The sequence below is a fragment of the Alligator mississippiensis genome, chromosome 8 (genome assembly GCF_030867095.1).
Source record: "Alligator mississippiensis isolate rAllMis1 chromosome 8, rAllMis1, whole genome shotgun sequence".
NCBI classification, from domain to species: Eukaryota; Metazoa; Chordata; order Crocodylia; family Alligatoridae; genus Alligator; species Alligator mississippiensis.
Genome location: NC_081831.1, coordinates 27,890,090 through 27,915,246, shown reverse-complemented (window position 1 = coordinate 27,915,246; position 25,157 = coordinate 27,890,090). Strand labels below are relative to the sequence as shown.

The window sequence follows — 25,157 nt, the reverse complement described above, 5'->3', positions numbered from 1 at the left end:
GATTGTTTACTTACACCCAAAGATGGTATCGGTGTAGGCTGGATAAGTTTCCAGGCACAGCTCCCGCTTGAACCCTCGTTGGAGGACTCTGACAAAACGATTGCTCCCACGGAGTTTGCTAGGCTCCGCAGGTCCGGTTAAGTTGAATTCGAAAAGTTTCCCCAGAGCTATTCAGGCTCCACGGGTCCAATACGTTTTCCCCGGAGTTTGCTAGGCTCCGCTGGGTCCGAAATTATAGGAAAGGGATACATCTAGGATTGCGCTCAGTGACGGGGAGAGGCAAGAAGCGAAAGCTCCGTAGGCTCGGTTCTATTGCCTCTCTCTGCCTGCTTAGGGGAGGCGCACCGGATACGCGAGGGTCCGCAGCGCTTGGAGATCTTCACACAGAATATCTCTCTCTCCTCCCTCCTCCAGCTTGGGCGGAAACTACCCAAGCCTTATGTACGGCTAGCAAGCCAATTGCTAGCTGCTACGTGTGCCTAAATTAGGAATCGGCCAATAACATGGCGCGGACCCTAATACAAATGGCGGGAACTTCTTTGTGGCGAGCATCACTACGATGCAAAAGGAATGCACACTGCAAAGAAGCTGTAATTTGGCGGGAAATCCCCCATTGCACCAGAGCTCTCTCTAGCAGCAGAGAGCTCTACCGTGCAAAGAAAGCAACAAAAATGGCGGGAAATAATTTAGCGGTGCCGAAGCACACACACAAACAAAAAATCACAACTTTGGGTTGTGACACTACCCACAAAACCATTGCCACTTTCCCATCTATTTCATAGAATCATAGAAGTAGGGTCGGAAGGGACCTTGTAGATCTTCAAGTCCGACCCCCTGCCTGGGCAGGAGGAAAACTGGGCTCAAATGACCCCAGCCAGGTAGGCATCGAGCTGCTTCTTAAAGACCCCCAGGGTAGGAGCCAGCACCACTTCCCTTGGAAGTTGGTTCCAGATCCTAGCCGCCCTAACTGTGAAGCAGTTCTTACGGATGTCTAATCTAAACCTACTCTCCAACAACTTGTGGCCGTTATTCCTTGTTATCCCGGGGGACGCTAGGGGAAACAAGGTCTCCCCCAAACCCTTCTGGTCCCCCGTAGTGAGTTTATAGACGGTCACAAGGTCCCCCCTCAGCCTTCTCTTGTGAAGGCTGAACAGGTTCAGGTCCTGTAGCCTCTCGTTGTAGGGTCTGCCCTGCTGTCCCCGGATCATGTGGGTGGCCCTCCTCTGGACCCTCTCAATGTTGTCCACATCCCTCTTGAAGTGGGGTGCCCAGAACTGGACACAGTACTCCAGCTGTGGTCTGATCAGTGTTGCGTAGAGGGGGAGGATCACCTCGATGGCCCTACTTGAGATGCACCTGTGGATGCACGATAGGGTCTGGTTAGCCCTGCTGACTGTGACCTCGCATTGTCGGCCCATGTTCATCTTGGAGTCAGTGATGACTCCAAGATCCCTTTCAATGATGACTCCAAGATCCCCTTTACTTGTTCTATAGGGATCCGTTGTTCCTGCAAAGTTTTATTTCCTACATATGGATCTGAAGCAATAACCCCACTTTTAACTTCTATAGGCCATATCCATATAAAATGGGTACTATTATTTTGTAACACAAAAGTTGTTTTACTGTCTTCATCACTGGTTTCAATGGCTTCCTTTTCTTCACCATCAACTGAAACATTCCATTTCCATTTGTAGTGGTACCTCATAACCAGGCCTTTGCGATTAATAAATTGAGACCATTCTTCTAGAAGACAGAAAGGGCCTATTATTATACATATTCTTAACATCCACTTCATCTTACAACTGATCTCTTTCACACCAACACAAAAGAATCCAAAATGATAACAACACGATACAACAAATAACAATCAATACTGTGTCTTTTGCCTCTTGATCACTTTCCAGGGTTGGAGCGTTGAAAAACATCCTGCAAAACAAAACATAAGGGGGCTCAACCCCAAATGGGTTAATGATATAAGTGATATAAATCACTGTTCCTTCGATTTCTTTAACTGTGATGAATGGTACCATTTCTGGATTTTCTTGTTGTCTTTTTTAATTTCCAGCTGGTATACAGTGGGACTTGCTTTATGTATACTAGGTACTGGTCCAGACCATATGGGGACTAATGCTCCTTGCTTCTCATGTGTTGTGTGATACATCACTTTATTGCCTACTTGCCACTCTTGAGGGTGTAACATAGGACCTAATTGCTTGTCCATTTTCTGATGGGTAAGCTTGAGTGCTATTGCAATTTGCCGATGAGTTTCAGAAGTGGCCTGCATCAATTTCTGCATCCATTTATCTGCAAGCACTCTAGGCTGCAGCTCATCAGGAGGCTCCTCTCCTAGCCACCATTGTTTGGGCAATCTCATTTTCCTGCCTGTCACAGCCTCATGAGGAGTATAGCCATGTGATGCTATTGATCCTCTGAGCGTAATTAGAACCAAAGGTAATTTCTCATCCCAATTCCTTTTCTGTTGTTCTATCACCTTTTTTGAGGCTAACTTTAAAGTTCTGCTAGTTCTTTCCATTAGACCTGAACTTTGTGGATGTCCTGCGATATGTAAACCTTGTTTAATTCCTAAAGCTTGACATACTCCCTTGGTTATTTCTCCCACAAAGTCGGGACCTTGATCTGAATCAATTCCTTTTGGTACTCCATAATGTGACAATACCTGTTCTACTAGTACTTTTGCAGTAGTTAATGCATCATTTCTCCGTGTGGGAATGGCTTCTACCCACTTAGTAAATGCATCTACAATTACCATACAATATTTGTTACCCCTTGTGCTTCTAGGCAATTTGATGTAATCAATCTGCAACCCACTCCAGGGGCCGTTAATCCTTTGATGTCCAACCGGTCCTCTGATTGCTTTAGTATCTGTATTATTAGCAGCACAAAGCAAAGTTATACACACATGTTGCATGCTCCCGTGTTGCAGCACCTTGGTGGCTGCAACCTCATGCCTGCAGGGTGACAGGCAGTGGAAGGAAGAAGTGAGAACAGGCTCGTAGTAAGACTAGCGCATGCGCGGGCTAGGAGTGCGTAAACGGGAAAGGTGCATGCGCAGTCTAAGAGAGATGAGCGAAAAAAATGCTTGCCCTCCAAGCTACGCCCACATTCAGATAGAGAAAGCAGCCCGGAAGTGGTGTGTCATAGGAAAGTCACGTGGGTAGTAGCTGAGCTGCAAGGGGCAAGGCAAGTAAAGGGAGATAAATTGGTGGGCAAGGGGCGGTGCTGGAGGGGGAGCGGGGAGTTGTGGGGACAAAGCTGGGGCTAACACCCCCCCACCCTTGTATAGGGGACAGCAGGGGCTGACCTGGAGTGACAAAGGTAGGAAGAAAACCCAGGCTTCCAACCCCTCCCTGCTCTCACTCCCCCCAGCCCCCACTCCTCCACCAGGGGACCCAACATGCCCCCTTTTCTAACTCATTTGCCCCCCTTGCTCTCCCATAGTGGAGGGGGAACACAGGCATCTGGGTCTCAGGCTCCCATCAGATTCTTGTCCTATCCCTTAGTGGGGAGGGAACCCAGGCATCTGGGCTTCTAGCCTTCCATCAGACCCCACTGCTTTGCCCCAGACTATGTTGAGAATCCAGGTGTGAGGGTTCTCAGTTCTGACCCCACTACCCCAGAGCTGGGAGAGAACTCAAGTGTCAGGGCTCCCCGTTCCCTTCTGCTCTGAACCCCAGAGTGGAAAGAAAACCCAGGCATCTGGGCTCCCAGCTCCCCCCACCTACCTCCTTAAGAGGTAGAGAACCCAAGTGTATGGGGCTCTTGTCCCACCTCCTGTTTTCTGTCTTCCAGACTGCACCCAGCTGAGACAACACAGGACCAGTAACACCACCATGACCTGGCCCAGTAGGTACCATAGGGGAAGGGTGACCCTAATCTTGACCCTTGATCCCTATGAACCTTCTAATCCTTTGCTCCACCCCACAGAGCGGAGAACAGCAAGGACCCAGCCTACTGCTGCCAAGGTGGTGGAGGGGGGCTGGGGGCTGAGAACAGGGGGGCTGAGAGCCCAATCCTTGCATCCTCTGGGTGGGGAGTGTGGTTTGGAGGCTGAGAACTGGGGGATCTGAGAGCCCAGACACCTGGGTTCTATCCCCTGGCATGGGGGAGGGGGGAATGGGCATGACTAACTCATCCCCACAGAAGAAGGACACAAAGGCTCATGGGAAAAAGGATCCAGGTGTCCCCCAGTTCTCCTGCTTCAAGGAGCAGGCTAAGAGGGAGGCAGAGCTGAGAAGAAACAGGGTAAGTGGGGACAGAGGACTCTAGATGCCTGTGTTTTCTGGGAGGGGAGTGGGGCTAGGGGTGAGAGCAGAGAGACTAACAGCCCAGATGCCTGGGTTCTCTCCACAGGCAGAGGAGGTCTGGGAGCGGCAGCGCCAGGCACGGGAGCAGGAGACCCAGCGGCACCGGAGCCTGGAGGCCCTTCAGAATGATGCCCTCCGGCGCCAGAGAAACTTTGAGCACCAGGTCAGCTGTGGACACCTGGATCCCACCCAGATCTGGGAGGGCAGTGGGGGCTGGAAGTCTGGATTATTTCCCAGCCCTGAGAGGGGGGTAGGGGTCAGGGGGTCAGAGCAGGGGCTCAGACACCTGGGTTTTCTGGGAAGGAAGTGGGTGCTGGTGGGTTACAACAGCAGGGGCCTAGACACCTGGGTTCTTTTCCAGCCCTAGGAGGGGAATCGGGGCTTGTGGGCTGGGGTAGCCTGAGACCCTAGACTCCTAGACTCTCTCCCAGGTTTGGGAGCCATGTGGGTTATAAAGGGCAGGGAGTGGGGTCTAGGAGCCTGGATGCCTGGCTTTTCCCCTTCCCTATCTCACTCCCTTTCCCCTTAAGGAGGTCAGACAGCTCACACTGGAGGGGCCTGAGTACACTGAGAAGGATGCCTCCCTCAAGGCATACTACCGGGAGTTTCGGAAGGTCAGTACCACACTAAGCAGGGCTGGGTCTGATTGGGCTCTAGATGGGAGACCAATTCCCTAGATGCTAAGCATGGTTGGGCCTTGGATGAGAGTGCTATTCCATGGTTGCTAAGCAGGGCTGGGCCTGGTCAGGCCCTGGATGGAAGACCCCATTTTGTTAGGCAGGGTCAGGCCTAATTGAACCCAGGATGGGCCCTGGATGAGAAACTGGGGTGTCCAGATCTGGGAGCCCAGACCCCTGGGTTCTTTCCTAGCCCTAGGATGGGAGAGGGGACTGGTGGGTTACAGCTGGTGGAGCCTGGGATTCAGGGCTTCTGGGTTCTTCCCCAGGTTTGGGAGCTACATGGGTTACAAGGGGCAGGGGGTGGGGTCTAGGAGCTTGGATGTCTGGCTTTTCCCCTTCCATCCAGCTAACCCCAGATGCTAAGTAAGGCTGGGCCTGGTTGGGCGACTAATTCCTACTGCTAAGGAGGGCTAGGCTTAGTCAGGTCCTAGGATGACAGACCAATATCCCCAGCCATTAAGCAGGGCCAGGCCAGGTCAGGCCCTGGCTGAGAGACCCCAGCCCCTAGTTGCTAAGCAGGGCTGGGCCTGGTTAGGTCCTGAAGAGATCCTGGCTGACCTGGGCTATGCTCAGTACAGGTGGTGGAGGCAGCAGATGTCATCCTGGAGGTGCTGGATGCTCGAGACCCCCTGGGCTGCCGCTGCTCCCTGGTGGAGGAGACAGTGCTACAGGCTGGAGCCATGAAGCGCCTTGTTCTTGTGCTCAACAAGATTGGTACGGACTCTCCTGGATGCCTAAGTTCACTGGGAGTGGGGTGGAAGGTGAGAGAAGTGGGGGCTGGGTGCTTGGGTTCTTTGGGGCAGGAGTGAGAGTGTAGGGGACTGGAGCTCAGATGCCTGGATTCTTTGGGGGGGGTCTGGGAGCCCAGACACCTGGGTTCTCTCCCACTTTAACTCTTCATGCTTCTTTCCTCCCAGACCTGGTGCCCAGGGAGGTGGTGGCTAAGTGGCTACAGTACCTGCGCAACGAGTTCCCCACTGTCGCCTTCAAGGCTTGCACCCAGCAGCAGAGCAGGAACTTGGTGAGGGGGAGGGAGCTGCCTGGACATCTGGGTTCTCTCCCTGGTTCTGGTAGGTGGGAGCCCAGACTTCTGGGTTCTCCCCAACCATGGCTTTGCAGTGGGGTGTGGATGGGGTCCAGATGCCTGGGTTCTCCCCTCAGCTTTAGGGAGAGTGCCAATGCCCAGATGACTTCCCTCCTTGACTCTGGGAGGGATTATGTGGGGATCTGGACACCTGGGTTCTTCCCCCAGCTCTAGGGAGGGGTGGGGAATAGAAACCCAGATGCCTGGGTTCCCCTCTTCCCCACCTCCGTCTCCAGTTTGAGGGTAGCTATGGGGTCTAGCTGCTCAGGGACCTAGGTTCCCTGCCCCCAGTTTTAGGGTAGGGGCAGGCTCTGGACACCTGGGTCCCCTGATCACCTGCATCTCTGCCCACCCCCCACTCCCCCTACACAGCAGCAGAGCCGGGTGCCGGTGGCCAAGGCCTCAGTAGAGCTGCTGGCCAGCGGGGGCTGTGTGGGAGCTGACTGCCTCCTCCACATGCTGGGGGGCTACGGCCGCAGCCAGGGTCTTGCAGCCACCATCACCGTGGGCGTTGTGGGTGAGTCTGGATGCCTGGGTTCTCTGGGAACAATAGAGGGTTATAGCAGGGGGAGCCCAGATACCTGGGTTCTCTGGGAGGGATGGAGGATTAGAGTAAAGGGAGCCCGGATGTGTGGGTTGTCTGGGAAGAGTGGGGGTAGGGATGGGGGGAGCTGGGATTTTCTAGGTTATCTGGGAAGGATAGAGGATTATAGCAGGGGCAGCCCAGACACCTGGGCTTTCTCGGGATGGTGGAGGGGGGAAGGTTAGAGCAGGGGATGTCTGGAAGCCTGAACCCCTAGGTGCTTGTGGGGCAGGGGGAGAGGGAAGTGGGGCTCAGACACCTGGGGTCCCCGAGTGAAGTGGTGGCCTCTAGTGGGTTAGAGCAGGGGGAGCATGGACACCTGGGCTCTCGGGGTGGGGGCCTGGTACATTAAATCAGAGGGAGCCTGGATGCCTGGGTTCTCAGTGTAGGGAGTAGACTCCAATGGGTTAGACAAGGGACAGGTTGGGGGCCTGGACATCTAGGTCCCATCCCCTCCCTCTCCTCTCAGGCTTCCCCAATGTAGGCAAGAGCAGCCTTATCAACAGCCTGAAGCGGGGCCGGGCCTGCAGCGTGGGGGCCACCCCTGGTATCACCAAGTAAGAGAGACACCCCCCCCCCTGAGTTCCCCCCAGGTCTCATGCTGTTCCTCCTCCACCATGGGAGTCTGGATGCAAGGGTTCCTCCGCCAGCTTTTTGCACGGCTGCTTTTCTGTGGTGGGAGCCGGATGCCTAGGTTCCCAGCCCTCATGCTTCCCCTTCACTATGGGGGCCTGGATACCTGGGTTCTCCTCAACCTCTCGTACAGCCCCTTTTCCTCTGTGGGAGTCTGAATGCCTGGGTTCCCTCAGATCTCACACTGCTTCTTCCTCACGGTGAGAGCCTGGATGCCTGGGACCCCCCTCCCCCCCCCCCCCCCCCCCCAGGTGTAATATAGCCTGTTCTCCCCCCCCAGGTGCCTACAGATGGTGCAGCTAGACAAGCACGTGAGGCTACTAGACTGTCCAGGGCTGGTGCTTGCTGGGGCTGGGACAGGATCTGTGTTGCGCCATTGCCTCCCCCTCGAGCGTCTCCAAGACCCTGTGACCCCTGTGATGGCCATCTTGCGGCGCTGTGCCAAGGAGCAGGTGACCTGGGGGGAGGGGCAGTTGCTAAGGGGCCTTGGGGTGGATGGTTGCCATAGGGCAATTGCCAAGGGAGCCCCTTAGGGGAAAATTTCCATGTGTGGGGTAGTTGCTGAAGGCCCCTGGGGAGGGTGGTTGTTATGGGGTGATTGTTAAGGTCCCTTGGAGAAAGAAGGGTGGTTGCTATAGGGTTGGTTGCCAAGTGCTTTGCGGGGGGGGGGGGGGGGGGGGGGAAGACAGCTGGTTGCTATGGGAGCTCCCCAGGGTGGGGGCAAATGGATGGTTGCTAAGGGAGGCCTACTGGGGCCAGGGTGATTGCTATGTGGTGTGGTTGCTAAGACAGCCTGCATGGGGGGTTGGGCACTTAATGGTTACTAAGGAGCCTTGGAGAAGAGCAAGATGGCCTACAGGGTAGTTACTAAGGGAGGCCCTTGGGGGAGGGGATATGGGATGGTTGCTAAGATCCAGGCTGATAGCTAAAGGAGCACCCATTGGTAGGATCCTCAGTGGGGTAGTGCCCAATATGATACCTCCCAAGATGGTGGCAAACATGGGGGTCACCATGATGTCTGCAGCTGCCAATGCTGAAGCTTCAGGGAGGGAGGGTGGGAGCCACCATCTTGGGAGACACCAAAGCTGAGGTCTCAGGGAAGGCAAGAGGTGCTGCCTTGGGGAAGGTGCCAAATGGATGTCTCCACAACACCAGCAGCTGCCATCTTCAGAGACCCTATCACCAAGGCCTTGTGGAGAGCAGGGCCATCATCTTGGGAGTTACTAAGGCCTTGGTGAAAGTGGGAGCTGCCATCTTGGGAGCAGCCCACACCAAGCTTGGCAGGACCTGGGTGCCCTGGCTGAGGCCATGGCCCAAAATGCTTGCCCTCCCAAAAGAGAGGGGGTCTAAATGGGCCCTGGGGGGACCCTCTACCTATTTCTTCCCACACAGATAATGGAGCACTATGGGGTCCCCACCTATCATGACACCATGGAGTTTCTGGCCCACCTGGCCCGGCGGCAGGGGAAACTGAGGAAGGGTGGGCTACCTGATCATGAGAAGGCTGCCAGAGCTGTGCTAAGTGACTGGACAAGGCGAGGAGGGGGGAGGGGGGGGGAGGAACACTGGCTGCCAGGGGGGTGGTAGAAAATAGGGCTCTTTTTGGCTGATGCCATTGCCCAGCTGACCTACCCTAGAGCTGGTTGCATCTTTTATCTCCCAAGGAGCCCTATCCTGTTGTGGGGTGGGTTCTTCAATGCTCTTCTCCAGTGAGGTAGAAGATGAGGCAAGGGGGTATCTCACATGACATTCTCCAGCCTCTCCACCCCAGATCTGGTCACATCTTGGCTCTAAAAGAGTCCTATCCTGGGTGTTGTTATATGCTCCTTCCTGGGGTGGGTTGAAGGATGAGGCAGGGATCCCAGCTGACCCTTCTCCCTTCCCCACAGTGGGAAGATCAGCTACTTCACACACCCCCCGGAGACCCATATGCTGCCCACCCACATCAGTGCTGAGATAGTTACAGAGATGGGAAAGGCCTTTGACTTTGAGGCACTGGAGCAGGGCAATGAGGAGGCACTGGCTAGTAAGTGGGGTCCTTGGGGGTGCTCCCTGTTTACCTGCCTAGCTCTAACTCATCTCTCTTAGCACAGGGAGAGAACCCAGGTGTCCAGGCTCCCAGCCCCCACCCCTACTCTAACCCCACAGGCTCTGTTCTCTTTTCAAAGCAAGAAGAGAAGCTAAGGGTTTCAGCTCCAAGCCTCTCTCTGTCCTAGCTCCCACTCCCTTCCCATGTCTGCAGAAATAAATCTAGATGTCCAGGCTCCTAGTCCCCACCCCTGCTCTAACCACCAGTCTCTGTTTCTCTCTCTCAGAGCAAGCAGAGAACACAGTCACCTGAGCTCCCAGTTCCCTCCAGACCAACTCGTTAGATCCTGTTTGCCTCCTATATCTCCCAGCCCTTTGTTACTGCAACCTATCAGCCTCCACTCCTCTCTCAATTATAGAAAGAACCCAAGTGGCCAGGCTACCAGTTCCCTCCATATTAATCCATTGAACTCTCAGTCCTACTTCATAGCTGGGAAGGAACTTGGGTATCCAAGCCCACAATTGTCTTCATGCTAACCCACCAAACCCTATTTTCCTCCATAGCTGGAAGACAACCCAGATATCTGGGCTCCTGACCCCTTACTGCTATGGCCCACTGGCATCCTCTCAGTTACTGGTTCTAAGTCGCCACTCTTGCCTCCCCATCCCCAACTGTAGAAAGAACCCAGCCTACCCTCTGCTCTCACCCACCATACTCCACTGCCTTTGCTTAACTGGGGAAAGAACCATGTGTCTGGGCTCCCAACTGCTTACTATTGCAACTTATCATCCCCCTCTCCCCTCCCAAAGTTGGGGAGAGAACCCAGGCATCTGGGCTCCCTTGCTGACATCTGCCAAGACCCCACTTCCCTCCCAGAGCAGGGGGGAGCCCAGATGCCTGGGTTCTCTAGTTCCCCCATTTCCAGAGCCTTGGAAATAACCCAGGCATCTGGGGCAGACTCACAGCACCACTCTCTCTACAGCTCTCCCCTTGGCTCCTGGGGGCATTGGCCTGGCCCCAGAGACCACCATGGAAATGGAGAAGGAAGAGGAAGGAGAGCCAAAATGTATGGAGGAATACCAGGAGCTGAAGGTAGGCTGAGAAGAAGGGGTGAAAGCACCCCTTTAAGCCCCACCCCTTCCCCACTGACATTCCATTTACATGAGCTCACCATGCCCCTCTCTGTTTCCATCACCACTTAGATTCAGGTGGGCAAGTAGGTGGGGCTTCTCCATGAGTCCCTCCCTTTGGCTCATTTTCTTGCCAAGCCCCTCTTTTGCTGTCATCTGATCTGTGCTCTACAAAAGGGGTGGAGTCGCAAGCAAGCCCCTCCCCCTTTCATCAGGTTCCAATGAAGCCTACTCAGCTCTCACCATCCTTTTCTCCAGTGCCAGCCCTATTCTCACTTGCATATCGAGCCCCTTCTTACATAGCCAGAGCTGTCCCTGGGAGTGGGTGGTGCCCAGGGCATATCAGCCTGAGGGGGTGGGGGGCGTGGAGTGGCAAGTAGCTGGAGCTGGCAGCATGGGGCAATGATGGAGCTGGCAGTGTGTGGCAGCCATGGTGGGGCCTGGGGCGATCGCCCCGATTTTGTCCCCCCCAACAAGGACAGCCCTATATGCAGCCTTTCAAGAAGGGGCAGGACCATCCTCTGCCCAGTCTTCTTCCCCACCAGTATCCAGTGGAAGTCTTTCCCTGTTAGCTTATCCGTATGCTAAGCCCCTCATCCCCATGGATCTGGGTTTTCCATTTACTGCATTTTTCCATGGCAAAACATAGATTTTCTCTAAAGAGAAAAGTGTGGGAAATAGTGGGTTTTCCCTTGCAGGCTAGCAGAGTTTCAGCCTGCAGGACGGGGGAGAGCAGAAAGATGGTCAGGCAGGGAGTACATGAGCGGCACTGGTAGGGTCCATAGGGTTTTGGGTGGGGAGTGAGGAGCAATGGCATGGGCAGGGACCGAGCACGGGCATAGCAGAGCTGTGGGGGTGGGGAATGGGACAGCCACAGCTGGACCTCTATCCTAGTGAGCGAAGGGGTAGGGAGACCTGATTCTCCATGATAAAAACCCAAAATCAAACACCAAAATTTACAGCTATTTAGAGTCTATTATAGTGACTGAAGCACTGATAGGCTTCCAGATTGCTTTAAAATTGTAAATATATAATTGCAACATAGTATTTAGTTGATACCTCTATATAGTGGCATTTCATTTTAATGGCAAAAAGCCCAGATCTTTGGGAGGTTTTAATCATAACTTCTCTGATTTTTAAACGGAGAAAGCCAGGATCCTAGACTCATCAGGGATCCTGGTATTCCCCAATTAAAAAAAAAAACAAAACAAAAAAACCCCACATTTTCCAGTTAAAGCCTCAAATCTGTGACTAAAATTAGAGAGTTCCCCCCCCAGCCCTGCACATGCAGGCAGACACCCTACCCCCAGCAGGGGTGGGGTGTGTCTCTCTCTGTGCCTGCTCCCAGGAGTGGGTCCAGGGGATGAGGGCAGCAGTGCCCCTCTGCAGGCCGCACACACACACCACCTGGCCAGACACAAGGGGGTGGGTTCACACGTGGCAGCCACTACTGCCCCACACTGCTGTGCCCTGTGCTGCTTTTGCTGCGGCTGGTTGCACGTGACTCTGCGGGCAAGTGGCACAGCAGTGCTAGTGCAGGGCGGTGGCAACCGCTGCGTGCAAGCTCCCTCCTGTCATTGCACGCCCACACAAGGGCACCATCTCCTGGCTGGCAGGATTGGGGGGGGGGGAAGGGTTTCACATGTGGCAGCTGCCACCACCCCGTGCTGCTGTGCTGCTTGCCTGCAGTGGCAGGCATGGCAGTGGGGTGGGGTGGTGGTGGCTGCTACATACAAGCCTCCCCCCACCCCATCCATTCAGCTGGGCGGCATGCATGGCCCGCAGAGGGGTACTGACAGGGGGAGGGGCTCAACCAGCCATGGCAAAGCACTGTGGGGTGCAGCAGTGGTGGCAGTGGGTCAGGGCCATCCCCCTCCCTTCCAGCAGGGCAGCATGTGTGTGGCCCTCAAAGGGGCACAGCTGCCTTTACCCACCTAGCCCTGCTCCTGGGAGTGGGCACGGAGACCCATACTTCCTCCCATTTCTCAATCTGGCTCAGCTCCCAGCCAGCTGTCCCCCATGCCCCACTTACCTTACAGGCTCCAGGAACAAACAGTGACCATGATCCAAGCCTTGATGAGTGCAAGCCTCAGGCTCTGCCCTTCCCCCTCTCCCAACCCCTCCTGACAGGGCTGGGGGTTTCCCTGCCCTTCTTGCAAAGAACTCTTCAGACTGGAACTCTGCCAGACTGCAGAGCTCTTTGCAAAAATCAGGAAATCCCCAGGTTTCTCTGCTAAAAGCTAAAATCCATTTTCTCCGTGATAAAAATGGGAAATCTGTGGTTTTCTGGGTTTTTTTGTGGGAAATGGAAAACCCAGATCCCTGGTCAGCACCCAGCTCCTACTGGAAGGAGCAGAACCCTTAGATACACCTTTTTCCCCACTCATATCCAATGGAGAGACTCCCTCTTAAACCATTTGCATGCTAAGCCCCTTGCTTAATCACCTGGTACAAGAACTAGAGATTATCTGGGCCAAAGGGGGCAGGGCTTTGCTTAAGCCTCACCCCCATTTTCCACCAGTAGCCAATGGAAGGCTCTTCTCAATTTATTTGCAAGTTGTATCCTTTTCCCTGTTTAAATCCCATCTCCTCCTTCTAACCCAGTTCAATGACAGGGTGAATGGGCAAGGCCTCTGAGCTCCACCCCCTCCTTCCCATGTGAGAACCCTCCCCCAAGCTCATTTCCATGACAAGCCCCTCCTTCCTCCCCTAGCTCTGCCCCATGACTGTGGAGCTGCAAGCCAAAGTGAAGGCACGAGTGACAGCTGCCAGCCCTAGGCCCCATGGCCCCAGCCTGCCTGACATTGCTGCCCTCGACCCCCTCTTCCAGGGGCAGGGTCTCTGCGCAGCCAGCAGGAGGCGTAAGCAGCAGCAGAAGAGAGCAGGTAGGGGTCTCTTACCAACCTCCTCCCCATTTAACCCTATGCCTCTTCTAGCCTTAGGGAGGGAGCCCAGGTGTCCAGGGCACTTCTTTTCCTCTCCACTTAACCCCATAATTTCTCTTCTTTCTCTGCCCCCCCCCCCCAGAGAAAATTGCTACCAGGCTCTCCACCACCCTCACAGCCGCCATGGACTTCTGAATGGATGAGGGAAGGAAGTTGCATTCCCTGTCTCCCACCACAAGAGCTGGACTGGGGACATGAGCCCCCACTGCAGGAGCAGGAGGGTGCAATAGCGTTATCCCAATGAGCTTTGCTAAGAAGGTTTTTATTCATTAAAACTGTTAGACTTGCATCAAAGAAGGCTATCACATGGGCAAGGGAACCCTGCTCCAATGCTTGGTCTTCCCCAAGCGTTCATACTTGCCCTCTTGGATAGGAACTCCAGGCACCTGCACTCCCCCTGCCCATTACCACAGTAGACCTCACTCCCATCTTAATCCTGAAAAGAGGAACTAGGCTTCTCCCCCTTTTCTCCCAAAACGTTCACCTTAGCCCCCCCACACCCATTCTAGCCGAGGAACCCAAGTGTTCGTTCTTGCTCCCGTCACTAACGCACAACCTCACCCCCGCCTAATACTGGAGAAGGAACCCAGGCATCTGGGGTCCCTCTCCCCTGACACTAGCCCCTCCTCTGATCCAAACACTAGAGAAGAAATTCAACCATTTCCCCCCTGCTGTACCCACACACACACTCTACCAGTGTACTAGGCCCCAAAGGAAACACAGGTGTTTGGGCTTGTCCATCCTAGCACTGGAAAGGGAACTTAAGTGTCTAAGCGCCCCTGTTCTCTCCTGCCCTGCCTCTCTGCACTCCACTTAATAGTCCTCACTCTCATCCTGGCACTGGAGCAGGTACCCAGGCATCCCAGTCCTGTTGTGTGGCCCGGCCCCCCCCATGTTAAAAACACTAGACCACATTTTCCTTGAGGTCCAGGTGTTCAGTTCCCCATCCTATGTTTACCCTACTTCTGTCCCAGTGCTGGGGATGGAATCCAGACCGCCCCTGCTTTAACCCTGTGGTCCCCACTGCCTCCTGAGGGATGAGGATGAAACCCAGGTATCCAGACAAGTCCAGTCACTCTAAAACAAACAAACGACCCCCACCCCAGTCTTTCTGCTTCCACACTGCTGAATGATACTCAGTTGTCTAGGCTCTCAGTCCCCCTCACTTTAACCTGCCCTCTCCCAGCCCACTCCCAGTGGGGAGGGGACCCAGGTATCCTGGCTGCTAACGGGCTCTGCCTGGCTGTAGGTTGGTACTGGGGGAGGGGTCCCTGGACAGGCAACTTCTCAGGCTGTAGCAGGGGACCTGAGGGGCGGCAGAAGAGAGAGTTAGCAGGGGCATCCAAAAGCTTGTTTTTTCTTAGAGGGGAGTCAGGGATGAGAGCAGGGAGGGCTGGAAGTCCAGACAGCTGGGTTCTATTTCAGGTCTGGGACAAGAGTGGGGTCTAATAGATTAAATCTGGGAGAAGATACTGAGTGTTCTCTAAGCAGGATGAGAGAAGGAAGGGGCTAGGAGCCTGGACCCCTAGGTTTCATCCTGATGGAGTCTGACTCACTGCGAGCAGAGGCATATCAACATGATGAGTCTTAGAGTAGGGGCTGCCATGACAGTGACAGGCAGAAGCGCGGGACCTTGATTTTGACCGGCTCTGGCGCCAGGGGCTGCTGGTTTGGGAGCCTAGGCAGTGAGAACTGGGGTTAGGAGGGGCCCCTGATGCCCCCCACCCCCAACCTTGCAAAGCTGGGGGAGAACCCAGGTGCTCGGCTTCCCAGCTCCCCCCTGCTCCATCCCACCAGACCCCTCCCAGAGAACACAGGTGTCTATATTCTCAGCTCCCACCTGCTCCATTCTGTCATCCCCCTTTCTCTTCCAGAGAACCCAGGAATCTGGGCTCACAGCCCCAACTCCTCCCAGGGAATGCAGGCAATGTCTTACCTTGGGGCTGGACTAGTGTGGACTCCTCCAGGCAGAAGAGGGAATCAGGGAACCTGAAATCCTCACTGGGGATGGGCTGGGTCAGCAGATGTTCTGGGAGCAAGGCAGAGGTGGGAGGGCAGGGGGAGGGGTGGAAAAGTCTGAAGCCCTGGCCTTTTCCTTCAGCTGTACCCTTTTTGCAGCTAAACTTTGCCCCCTTGCCGTGCAGCCACGGGAAGAGGCCACAGACCAATTCACATGGCCCCCTCCCACTCACTTTCACTCCTGTGAGCCCTGCCCCTTAAGTGCTGTGAGTGACTGCTATCACTTATGTTCCACTCCCCTCAGGCTGCTCCATCTCTGGTGTCTCTCACAATCCCCGCCCTCTGCTTTATCAGGACTTGGGCCCAGCCTGCCCTCTTCTAGCTCCACTCATGCATAACTGATAGCTGCTGCCTCATAAACTATGCCCCTGCCCAAGACAGTGGCCATACCCCTCCCAGGTTTCACACAGTAATACTGTGGTCTGAAGCCAGGCCTAGCGGGGCTAAACCTGGTGGGATCCTACCCAAGACTGGGCAGTGGACAGCAGGGGCTACAGCCTGTACAGATGAGATGGAGCAGGGGAAAAAAAGGGGGAGTGGAGTATAGTGCTCTACATCAAAGAGCAATGCACATCCTTGATCAGGATGGGGTCAGAGGAGGGGCAAACAGGCTCTCTGGATAAGAATGCAAGGGGGTGGTGGGGAAAGGGACTTGATAGTGGGCGTCTACTAGAGACTGCCTCACCAGGGGGCCGAGCTGGACCTGGAATTCTCAGGTCAGCTCATGGAGGCTGTGAAGTCAAGGGATGTGGTTGTCATGGGTGACCTAAACTACCCAGACATCTGCTGGGAGGAGCAGTCAGCCAGGTCCGACCGCTCACGTAGGTTTCTAGCCAGGATCCAGGACTTCCACATCTTGAGAAGCTGGATACCTTCAAGTCAGCTGGCCCTGACAATCTTCACCCTAGGGTACTCAAGGAGCTGGCGAGCATCATAGCCCAGCCTCTAGCGCGGATCTTTGAAAACTCTTGGCGCTCTGGTGTAGTGCCTGAAGACTGGAAGAAGGCCAACGTGATGCCTATCTTCAAGAAAGGGAGGAAAGTGGATCCGGCTAACTATAGGCCCATCAGCCTGACTTCTATCCCGGGGAAGATCTTAGAAAAGTTTAAGGAGGCCATCCTTAATGGACTGGCCGACACCAACATCTTAAGGGATAGCCAGCATGGGTTTGTTGCGGGTAGGTCTTGCTTGACCAATCTCATTTCCTTCTACGACCAGGTGACCTATCACCTGGACAAGGGAGATGAGATTGATGTCATATATCTTGACTTCAAAAAAGCCTTCGATCTGGTGTCCCATGATCGTCTCTTGGAGAAACTGGCCAATTGTCGCCTTGGGTCCCCCATGATCCACTGGCTGGAAAATTGGCTCCGGGGTCGGACCCAGAGGGTAGTAATTGATGGAAGTCACTCATCGTGGTGTCCTGTGACCAGTGGGGTCCCCCAGGGCTCTGTCCTTGGACCCATACTGTTCAACATCTTCATTAACGATGTGGACACTGGAGTCAGAAGCAGACTGGCCAAGTTCGCCGATGACACCAAACTTTGGGGCAAAGCATCCACGCCAGAAGACAGGCGGGTGATCCAGGCTGACCTGGACAGGCTCAGCAAGTGGGCGGATGAGAATCTGATGGTGTTCAATGCCGATAAATGCAAGGTTCTCCACCTTGGGGAAAAAAAACCCGCAGCATCCTTATAGGCTCGGCAGTGCTATGTTGGTTAGCACTATGGAAGAAAGAGACTTGGGGGTCATCATTGACCACAGGATGAACATGAGCCTGCAATGCGATGCTGCGGCTAGTAAAGCGACCAAAACGCTGGCTTGCATCCATAGATGCTTCTCAAGCAAATCCCGGGATGTCATTCTCCCCCTGTACTCGGCCTTAGTGAGGCCGCAGCTGGAGTACTGCGTCCAGTTTTGGGCTCCACAATTCAAAAAGGATGTGGAGAAGCTTGAGAGAGTCCAGAGAAGAGCCACGCGCATGATCAGGGGTCAGGGAAGCAGACCCTACGATGACAGGCTGAGAGCCCTGGGGCTCTTTAGCCTGGAAAAGCGCAGGCTCGGGGTGATCTGATGGCCACCTACAAGTTTATCAGGGGTGACCACCAGTATCTAGGGGAACGTTTGTTCACCAGAGCGCCCCAAGGGATGACGAGGACGAATGGTCACAAACTACTACAAGACCGTTTCAGGCTGGACATAAGGAAGAATTTCTTTACTGTCCGAGCCCCCAAGGTCTGGAACAGCCTGCCCCCGGAGGTTGTTCAAGCGCCTTCATTGAACACCTTCAAGATGAAACTGGATGCTTATCTTGCTGGGATCCTATGACCCCAGCTGACGTCCTGCCCTTTGGGCAGGGGGCTGGACTCGATGATCTTCTGAGGTCCCTTCCAGCCCTAATGTCTATGAAATCTATGAAATCCACCTAACTCAGGAGGTGCATAGTCCCACCAGGGGAAATTTCTTGCTAGACTTGGTCCTTGCCTCAGGTGACGATCTGGTGAGGAGTCTGCGGGTACTCAACCACCTGGGTGACAGTGATTATTGCCTGCTGGAATTTACTATCCAGAGCAGGGTGGTGAAAGCAAGCAGTAAGGCAAAAGTCCTCAACTTCAGGAGGGCCCACTTCAGTGAGCTAAGAAGATTAGCAGGAGAGGCATTGGGGTCTCGGAGCCTCAGTGAGATGGGAGCCCAAGACAGGTAGTTGTTCCTCAAGGAGATGATCCTCCGAGTTCAAAGGGAATCAGTCCCAATGCGTACCAAGGGGGGCAGGAGTGCTAAAAAAAACCCCATGGCTCAGCAAAGGCATCCAGGATTGCCTGAGGGCAAAAAAAAAAAAAGAGGTGTACAAATAGTGGAAGCAAGGGGTATCACCAAGGAAGATTACACCTCTGTTGCTCGTGACTGCAGGGAAGCTGTTAGGAAGACCAAGGCAGAGATGGAGATAGGGCTAGTGACCAGAATTAGGGACAACAAAGTCCTTTTTCAAATACATAGGGAGTAAGGTGGTGGCACTGGGTAACGTGGGGCCCCTATAGGACAGGCTTGGCAATCTGGTGATTGCAGCAAATGAAAAAAGCTGACCTCTTTAACATTCTTTGCTGTCATATTCCTTGACAGGGACTGGGACGTTCTCCCACTGGGATTACAGAAGGACCCAGGGGAGGTACCGCCATGCCTAGGGTCAGGTATGACCTAGTTAGGGAACTTTTGGAGGGGCTGGACACGTTTAAATCAGTAGGTCCAGATACTCTTCACCCAAGGGTACTGAGGGAATTGGTGGAGATCATAGTAGAGCCCCTGGCACAGGTGTATGTGGGGCTCTGGCCAGGTACCAGAGGATTGGAAGAGGGCCAATGTGGTCCCCATTAAACAAGAAGGGGAGAAAGGAGGACCCCAGCAACTATAGGCCAGTCAGCCTTACCTTGGTCCTTGGGAAAACCTTTGAGAAAATCATCAAGGAGCACATCTGCAAGGGCCCAGCAGGGGAGGTAATGCTCAGGGGCAACCAACATGGGTTCATTGAGGGCAGATCCTGTCTTACTAACCTGGTTTCCTTTTATGATCAGGTCACAAAGTCCCTAAATGAGGGCGTTGAGATGGATGTTGTCTTCCTGGATTTTAAGAAGGCCTTTGACACTGTTTTCCACCACATTCTTTTAAAAAAAAAAAAAAAAAAAAACCACCTAGGTGACTGCGGCATTGATACCTACACAGTCAGATGGTTGGCAAACTGGCTAGATAGAGTGGTGGTGGACGGATTGTTTTTGACCTGGAGGGATGTGGGCAGCGGAGTCCCCCGGGGCTTGGTCCTGGGTTCTGTACTGTTCAACATCTTTATCAGCAATCTGGATGTGGGTGTAGAAAGCACGCTGTCCAGATTCACTGACGACACCAAGATGTGGGGCACGCTGGAGGGGAGGGACAGAATCCAGCTAGATCTAGACAGGTTACAGAGATGGGTGGATGATAGTAAGATGGAATTCAATGCAGGTAAGTGCAGGGTGCTGCATCTAGGGAGAAGGAACCAGCAACACACCTATAGGCTGGAAAACACCCCTCTGGTCAAAACAGTGGCAGAAAGGGATCTTGGAGTCATTGTTGACTCCAGGATGAACATGAGCCACCAATGTGAGGAAGCAGTAAGGCTAACCACACCTTGTCTTGCATCTACAGATGCATCACAAGCAGGTCCAGGGAGGTGATCCTTCCCCTCTATTGGAGGGGAGTACTGCATCCAGTTCTGGGTGCTGCATTTCAAGAGGGATGTGGAGGGTCCAGAGGAGGGCCACTCACGTGGTCAGGGGATAGCAGGCCAGGCCCTACGAAGAGAGGCTGAAGAGCCTGAATCTATTCAACCTGCACAAGAGAAGGCTGAGAAGGGATCTGGTGGCCATTTACAAACTCACAAGGGGGGGGACCAGCAGGAATTGGGCGAGGCTCTGTTCCCCTGGGCACCACTGTGGGTTACGAGGAATATTGGCCACAAATTATGAGAGAGAAGGTTCAGGCTGGATATTAGGAGAGACTACTTTATGGTTAGGGCTGCCAGGCTCTGGAATGGACTCCCAAGGGAGGTGGTGCTCTCTCCTACCTTGGGGGTCTTCAAGAGGAGGCTAGACAGATATTTGGCTGGGGTGTTATAAACCTGGCACTTGTTCCTGCCTGGGGCAGGGGGTCGACCTAATGATCTGTTTAGGCTTCTTCTGACCTTAAGCACTATGAAACTATAAGCCCTACCCACTAGTGCCAGAGGGATAGCTCCACCCCCTTTCCACCACATGACCAGGGTCTTATCCCCGCTCTACTTACCTGAGGTATAGTTCTGTCCCCTCCAAGTTCCATCCATTAGGAGTAGCCAGGTGTCAACTCAAGCCTTGCCCACTGTGCAGCCAAAGCCATGCCCATCCACTAAGCACCACTCATGGAGGGAAACTCAGACAAACCCTTGGATGTGGCCCAGCAAACTCCACCCCCTTGTCCAAAACCTTGCTCACCTGCTTTGCCCATGGCAGCCTGGGTCTCCTGCAGCCCCTCCAAGCTGGGCAGGGCAGGGGTGGGTCCACAGTAGGCCAGGAAGGCAGCAGCCAAGCCTGCTGGCCCAGCCTCCAGCGCTACCCTCTGGGCCAGCCCCACACCACTTCCGACCAGGGCAAGGGGGAGGAGTCAGCAGGGAGAGACAGGCATCTGGACATCCCATCCTGCCCTCACCTTCTCTGGTACCCTGTTTTCCACCCAGAGTTGGGTGGAACCCAGACATCAGGGTTCTCAGACCCCAGCCAGCTCTAGTCAACCAGGCCATACTCCATTCCCAGAGCATGGAGAACCCAGGTGTCTGGGCTTCCAACTGCCCCCTGCTCTAACCTACCAGCTCCCATTTTCCTCCCAGAGGAGGGAAAGAACCCAGGCATCCCAGCTCCTTGCACCAACCCCCTGAGCCCTCACTTCCCTCCCACAGCTGGGAGGAAACCCAGGCATCCAGGTGACCACAGCCTCCTTGCTCTGTCTGGCCCACCAGACCCCATTACCCACAGAAATCAGGGGGGGAACCCAGGAGTCTGGGCTCCCTACACCATCCTGCTCTAACTCCCCATCTCCCACTTCCATTCCAGAGAATCCAGGCATCTGGGTTCTCTGCTGCAACCCCCCCCCCCCCAGCTCCCACCTCCTTCAAGAGCACAGAAAAAACTCAGGCATCCAGGGCCCTTACTGTGGGGTTGTGCCCAGGCTCCATATTGTCTGTGATGTATCCTGGGATGACCTGCTCTAGGTATAAGTTGAAACCCACCAGGGCCAACAGGAGGAGCCTGGGGAGTGGAGTGCAATCAGGTTGGGTGGTGGGGCAAGTGGGAGGCTCCCTGTCCCAGCCCTACCACCCCAGTCAGCCTGAGGCCTCACCGGCCAGGATGCAATAGCTCTGGGGTGGAGTGGCTAGGGACCAGCATCCAGGCTCCCAGGTCCCCTCGTTCCACTTCCTTCCCAAAGAACCCAGGTGTCTGGGCTCCTGGCCACCCTCCTCTAACCCACCAGACCCCAGAAAAAAAACCCATGTTTCTGAGCTCCCAGTACCACTCACTGGAACCACCCAGGACCCCATTACAATCTGAAAGAACCCAGGTGTCTGGGCTCATGGATTCAGAATGAATTTGGCCTGGAACATAAAAAAGTTTTCCTTTAAAAAAGGCCAGCCACCAGTTTTAGCTTGCCAACCCCACAAAAGAACTCAGGAGTTTGGGCTCCCAGCCCCACCCCCACTGTAAGCCACCAGACTCTAGAAACAATCCAAGCATCTGGGCTCTCCCCATCTCTAACACACAGCTCCTTTCCCTTCTCCATCCCTTCCCTCTAGTTATGGCCGACCCTTGAGCCCTAGGATCAAGCCAGGATGTGGCCAGCTCTGGGGAATGTCTAAGCATAACACATCCCAAGCAGGGGCAGAGATGCAGTCAGGTCTGGGCCTAACACCTGCCTCTCCCATAAGAGCTGAGCTATAGCCAGCTGTGGGGTGGAACACCTGAATATAAACACCCCCTCAGCAAAGGTTGAGACACAACTAGGTCTAAGGTGGAATTGCCAAGTATAACACGCCCCCTAGCAGGGCTGAGATATACCTAGCTCAGGGGCAGAGCAGTAGGGACAGACAGCTAAGTGGAAAGTCTACCTGGCCAGGCTGGTGCAGGGATCTGCAGTGGGCAGCAGGGTGGTACCAGCAGCTGCCAGGTGGCCAATCAGGGAGCCCAAGCCAGGTCTGGAGCCCAGCAGGAGGCACTACAGGACCCCAAGACATGTGGTAGCTGCACCCAGGGTCTCCCACTGCTGCCCTGCCACAGCCTGCAGCTCCTGGAAGGCTGCCTGGATACCTAGGGGCAGAGGGTCATCAGCCACCCCCTGCTCTCAACCCCCACCAGGTTTCTGGGCTCCCAGCCCCCTGCCTTTCCACACACACACACACACACACACACACACACACACACACACACACACACACACACACACACACACTCCCCTCCAGCCCCCACTCCCCTCCTGAAGAAGCCAGGTGTATGTAGGGAGATTGGTGGGGGGCAAAGGGGGGTGGGGTCAAGACTTATCATGGGTAGAACCCTGCAGGGCCAGCTGCAGCTGTGCTCCCTGGTACAAGAGCTGGGCCTGTACCCACCATGCCTAGCACTGGACCCAGGCCATGGCCTCAGCCAGCTGTTGGGCATCCTCTAGCTGGCACCGTGCCTCCTCTGCGCTGGCCAAGAGCCTGGGTGGAGAGCGGGGGTCAGGACCCAGGCATCCAGGCTCCCATCCCCTCCTGCTCTTGCCCTCCAGCCCCCACTGTTCTCCCAGAGATCCCAGACATCTTGTGGGTTGTACCCTGGGCCAGCTGCTGCCAGAGAACCTAGGTGTCTGGGTCCCTCACCCCTGCCCCATGTAACCCAGGTGTTCAGGCCCCACTCTCCCAAACTCCAGGGAATCCAGGCATCCAAGCCACTCCTAAGCCTTAGAGAGCCTGAGTCAGGGCCCCATCCCCAGAGAACCCAGGCATCCCAGCTGACCTGTGAGTGGTGCTGTGGGCTCAGTGGTATCAGAGCTCAGCCAGCAGGAAGTGGCAGATTCCAGGCACATGGGCGAAGCACTGGGTGTAGGCGCTGAAGGCGGCAGCATCCATCCTCTCCGTGCAGGCTGTCACTGGGGCCCCTGCTGGGCACGCGGGAAATGGGTGGCCCAACGTGCCATCATGTCTCAGCCAGGGCCCCCAGGATCCTGGAGTCTAGAGCCCATGATCCAGCCCACTGGACTCTGCTCCCCTCCCAGAGAACCCAGGCAACCAGGTTCCCAGCTTCTACCCCTGCTCTCCACCCTCCACCCTAACCTCCCACTCCACTCCCAGAGAACCCAGGTTCCCAGCCCCCACAAATCTAACCCACAAGGTTCCACTCCCTTTCTGAAGAACCCAGGTGTCCAGGCCCCCAGCCCTGCCTGCTCTCACCCCCAACCTCCCCTTCCAGAGAACCCAGGCATCCAGGATCCCACCCCTTGCTCTCCCCACCAAGAGAACCCAGGCATCCAGCCCCCCTCATTTTTCCCCCCAGCCTCCTCTCCTCTCCCCTCCCCTCCCAGTGAACCCAAGCATCTGAGTTCACAGCCCCCCTGCCTCCCCTGCTCTCACCTTCCAGCCCTCACTGCTCTCCCAGAGAACCCAGGCAACCAGGCCCCCAGCTTCTACCCCTGCTCTCCAAGCCCCCCAAACCTCCCATTCCTCTCCCAGAGAACTCAGGCTCCCAGCCCCCACAAGTCTAACCCATGAGGTTCCACTCCCTTTCTGGAAAACCCAGGTGTCCAGGCCCCTAGCCCTGCCTGCTCTCACCCCCAGTCCCCCCCTCCAGAGGACCCATGCATCCAGGCTCCCACCCCTTGCTTTCCCCACCCAGATAACACAGGCATCCAATCCCCCCGCTCTTTCCCCCCAGCCTCCACTCCCCTCCCAGTGAACCCAAGCACCTGGGCTCCCAGCCCCCACCCCTGCTCTCACTTTCCAGACCTCACTTCTCTCCCAGAGAACCCAGGCATCCAGCCCCCACAAATCTAACCCACCAGACCCCACTGAACTCCCACAGAATCCAGGCTTTAGGGCTCCCAGCTCCAGGGAACCCAGGCATCTTGTCCCCTACCCTTGCTTCTTAGAGGTGGGACCCAGGCACCCTTATTCTTTTGTTTACTTCCTAGAGGGGGACCGAGGTGTCCAGGCTCCTAACTCTATGAAACCCAGGTATCCTGCCCCTCCCCCCCCAACCCCACAGAAAGGGGAAATCCAGGCACCCTGCCCCCCTTCCCTGTCCTACAGAGGGAACCCCAGTGATCCACATCCCCAGCTCCAGGGAACCCAGAAATCTGGGCCCCAGCCCCAGAGAGCTCAGGCATCTGGACCCCCAACTCAAGGGAATCTAGGCACCCAGAGGGAACCCATCATCCACACTCCCAGCTCCAGGAAACCCAGGCTTTTTGCCCTGCGCCCCACTCTGCCATCTTAGTGGGAAACCCAGAGGTCCAGGCATACCTCTGAAGGTAGCAGTGGGCAAAGGCCAGGGCCAGGTGGCTCTGCTGCTCAGCACCCAGCCCACTGCACCCAGCATCCACCCTGGCCAGTGCCCGCTCCCAGCAGGGCCCATAATGGGGGTGCTGAGCCAGGGCCTGAGCCTCTGCTAGCTATGCCTGGCCCTGCACCAGGAATTGTGCATCCAGAGCCAGCACCACCCAGGCCCCAGGCCCAGTGTCAGCAGCAGGGCAGCAGCACTGGGGAGCTCCATACTTGGAGCACTGGAAACAGGAAGGCTAAAAGGAAGATGACTTACATCAGGCCCAGCAAAGTTGGAGGAGTTAGAGGGAGCATATAAGGTCTACCCAAGTGAGCAGGGCCTACATGAAGCCCAACCAGATGGGCAGGGCTCATGCCTACTAACCAACTGCCTGAAGTTTATATAAGGCCTACCTAAGTGGGTGGGGCTTACATGAGGCCCACTCAACTGGGTGGAGCCTGTTTAGAGGGGAACCAATGATAGTGGTGTCTCTGTGCCCACCCTGCTTACAGGTGGGATCAAATTAGACCACACCCCCTAGGGTAGAGTAATGATGTGGGTATGACCAAGCCCAATCAGAGGGCCAATTAAGGTGGAATTCCTTCAGAGGTGGGGTTAGAATAGGCTATGCCCTCTAAGGCAAAGTGAAATAGATGTGTATAGC

General features: G+C 55.1%; 1 protein-coding gene across 2 annotated transcripts; it reads left to right on the top strand.

Annotated features, from left to right (window-relative positions):
• Positions 1-3,116: 3,116 nt before the first annotated feature.
• On the top strand, positions 3,117-13,706 carry GNL3L (G protein nucleolar 3 like). 2 transcript variants are annotated; one of them, XM_006261282.4, is made up of 17 exons: positions 3,122-3,201; positions 3,305-3,336; positions 3,811-3,864; positions 3,946-3,983; positions 4,162-4,263; positions 4,372-4,488; positions 4,856-4,939; positions 5,584-5,719; positions 5,923-6,026; positions 6,462-6,606; positions 7,142-7,229; positions 7,586-7,757; positions 8,698-8,840; positions 9,195-9,331; positions 10,317-10,426; positions 13,178-13,349; positions 13,492-13,706. In XM_006261282.4, exons 3-17 carry the CDS (start codon positions 3,852-3,854, stop codon positions 13,542-13,544), a joined length of 1,614 nt encoding a protein of 537 aa, XP_006261344.3. In that variant the 5' UTR covers positions 3,122-3,201; positions 3,305-3,336; positions 3,811-3,851; the 3' UTR covers positions 13,545-13,706. The 2 variants fall into 2 exon arrangements, with proteins under 2 accessions (XP_019342938.1, XP_006261344.3); XM_019487393.2 differs by lacking the exon at positions 3,305-3,336 and having other exon boundaries at positions 3,117-3,201.
• The last annotated feature ends 11,451 nt before the right edge of the window (positions 13,707-25,157 follow it).

What these genes read in the sequence shown, in the direction of transcription:
- GNL3L (XM_019487393.2), top strand. An exon ending in CAGAGCTGAGAAGAAACAGG is followed by an intron (nt 4,264 to 4,371) that starts GTAAGTGGGGAC and finishes TTCTCTCCACAG; the next exon opens with GCAGAGGAGGTCTGGGAGCG. An exon ending in AGGAATACCAGGAGCTGAAG is followed by an intron (nt 10,427 to 13,177) that starts GTAGGCTGAGAA and finishes TTCCTCCCCTAG; the next exon opens with CTCTGCCCCATGACTGTGGA.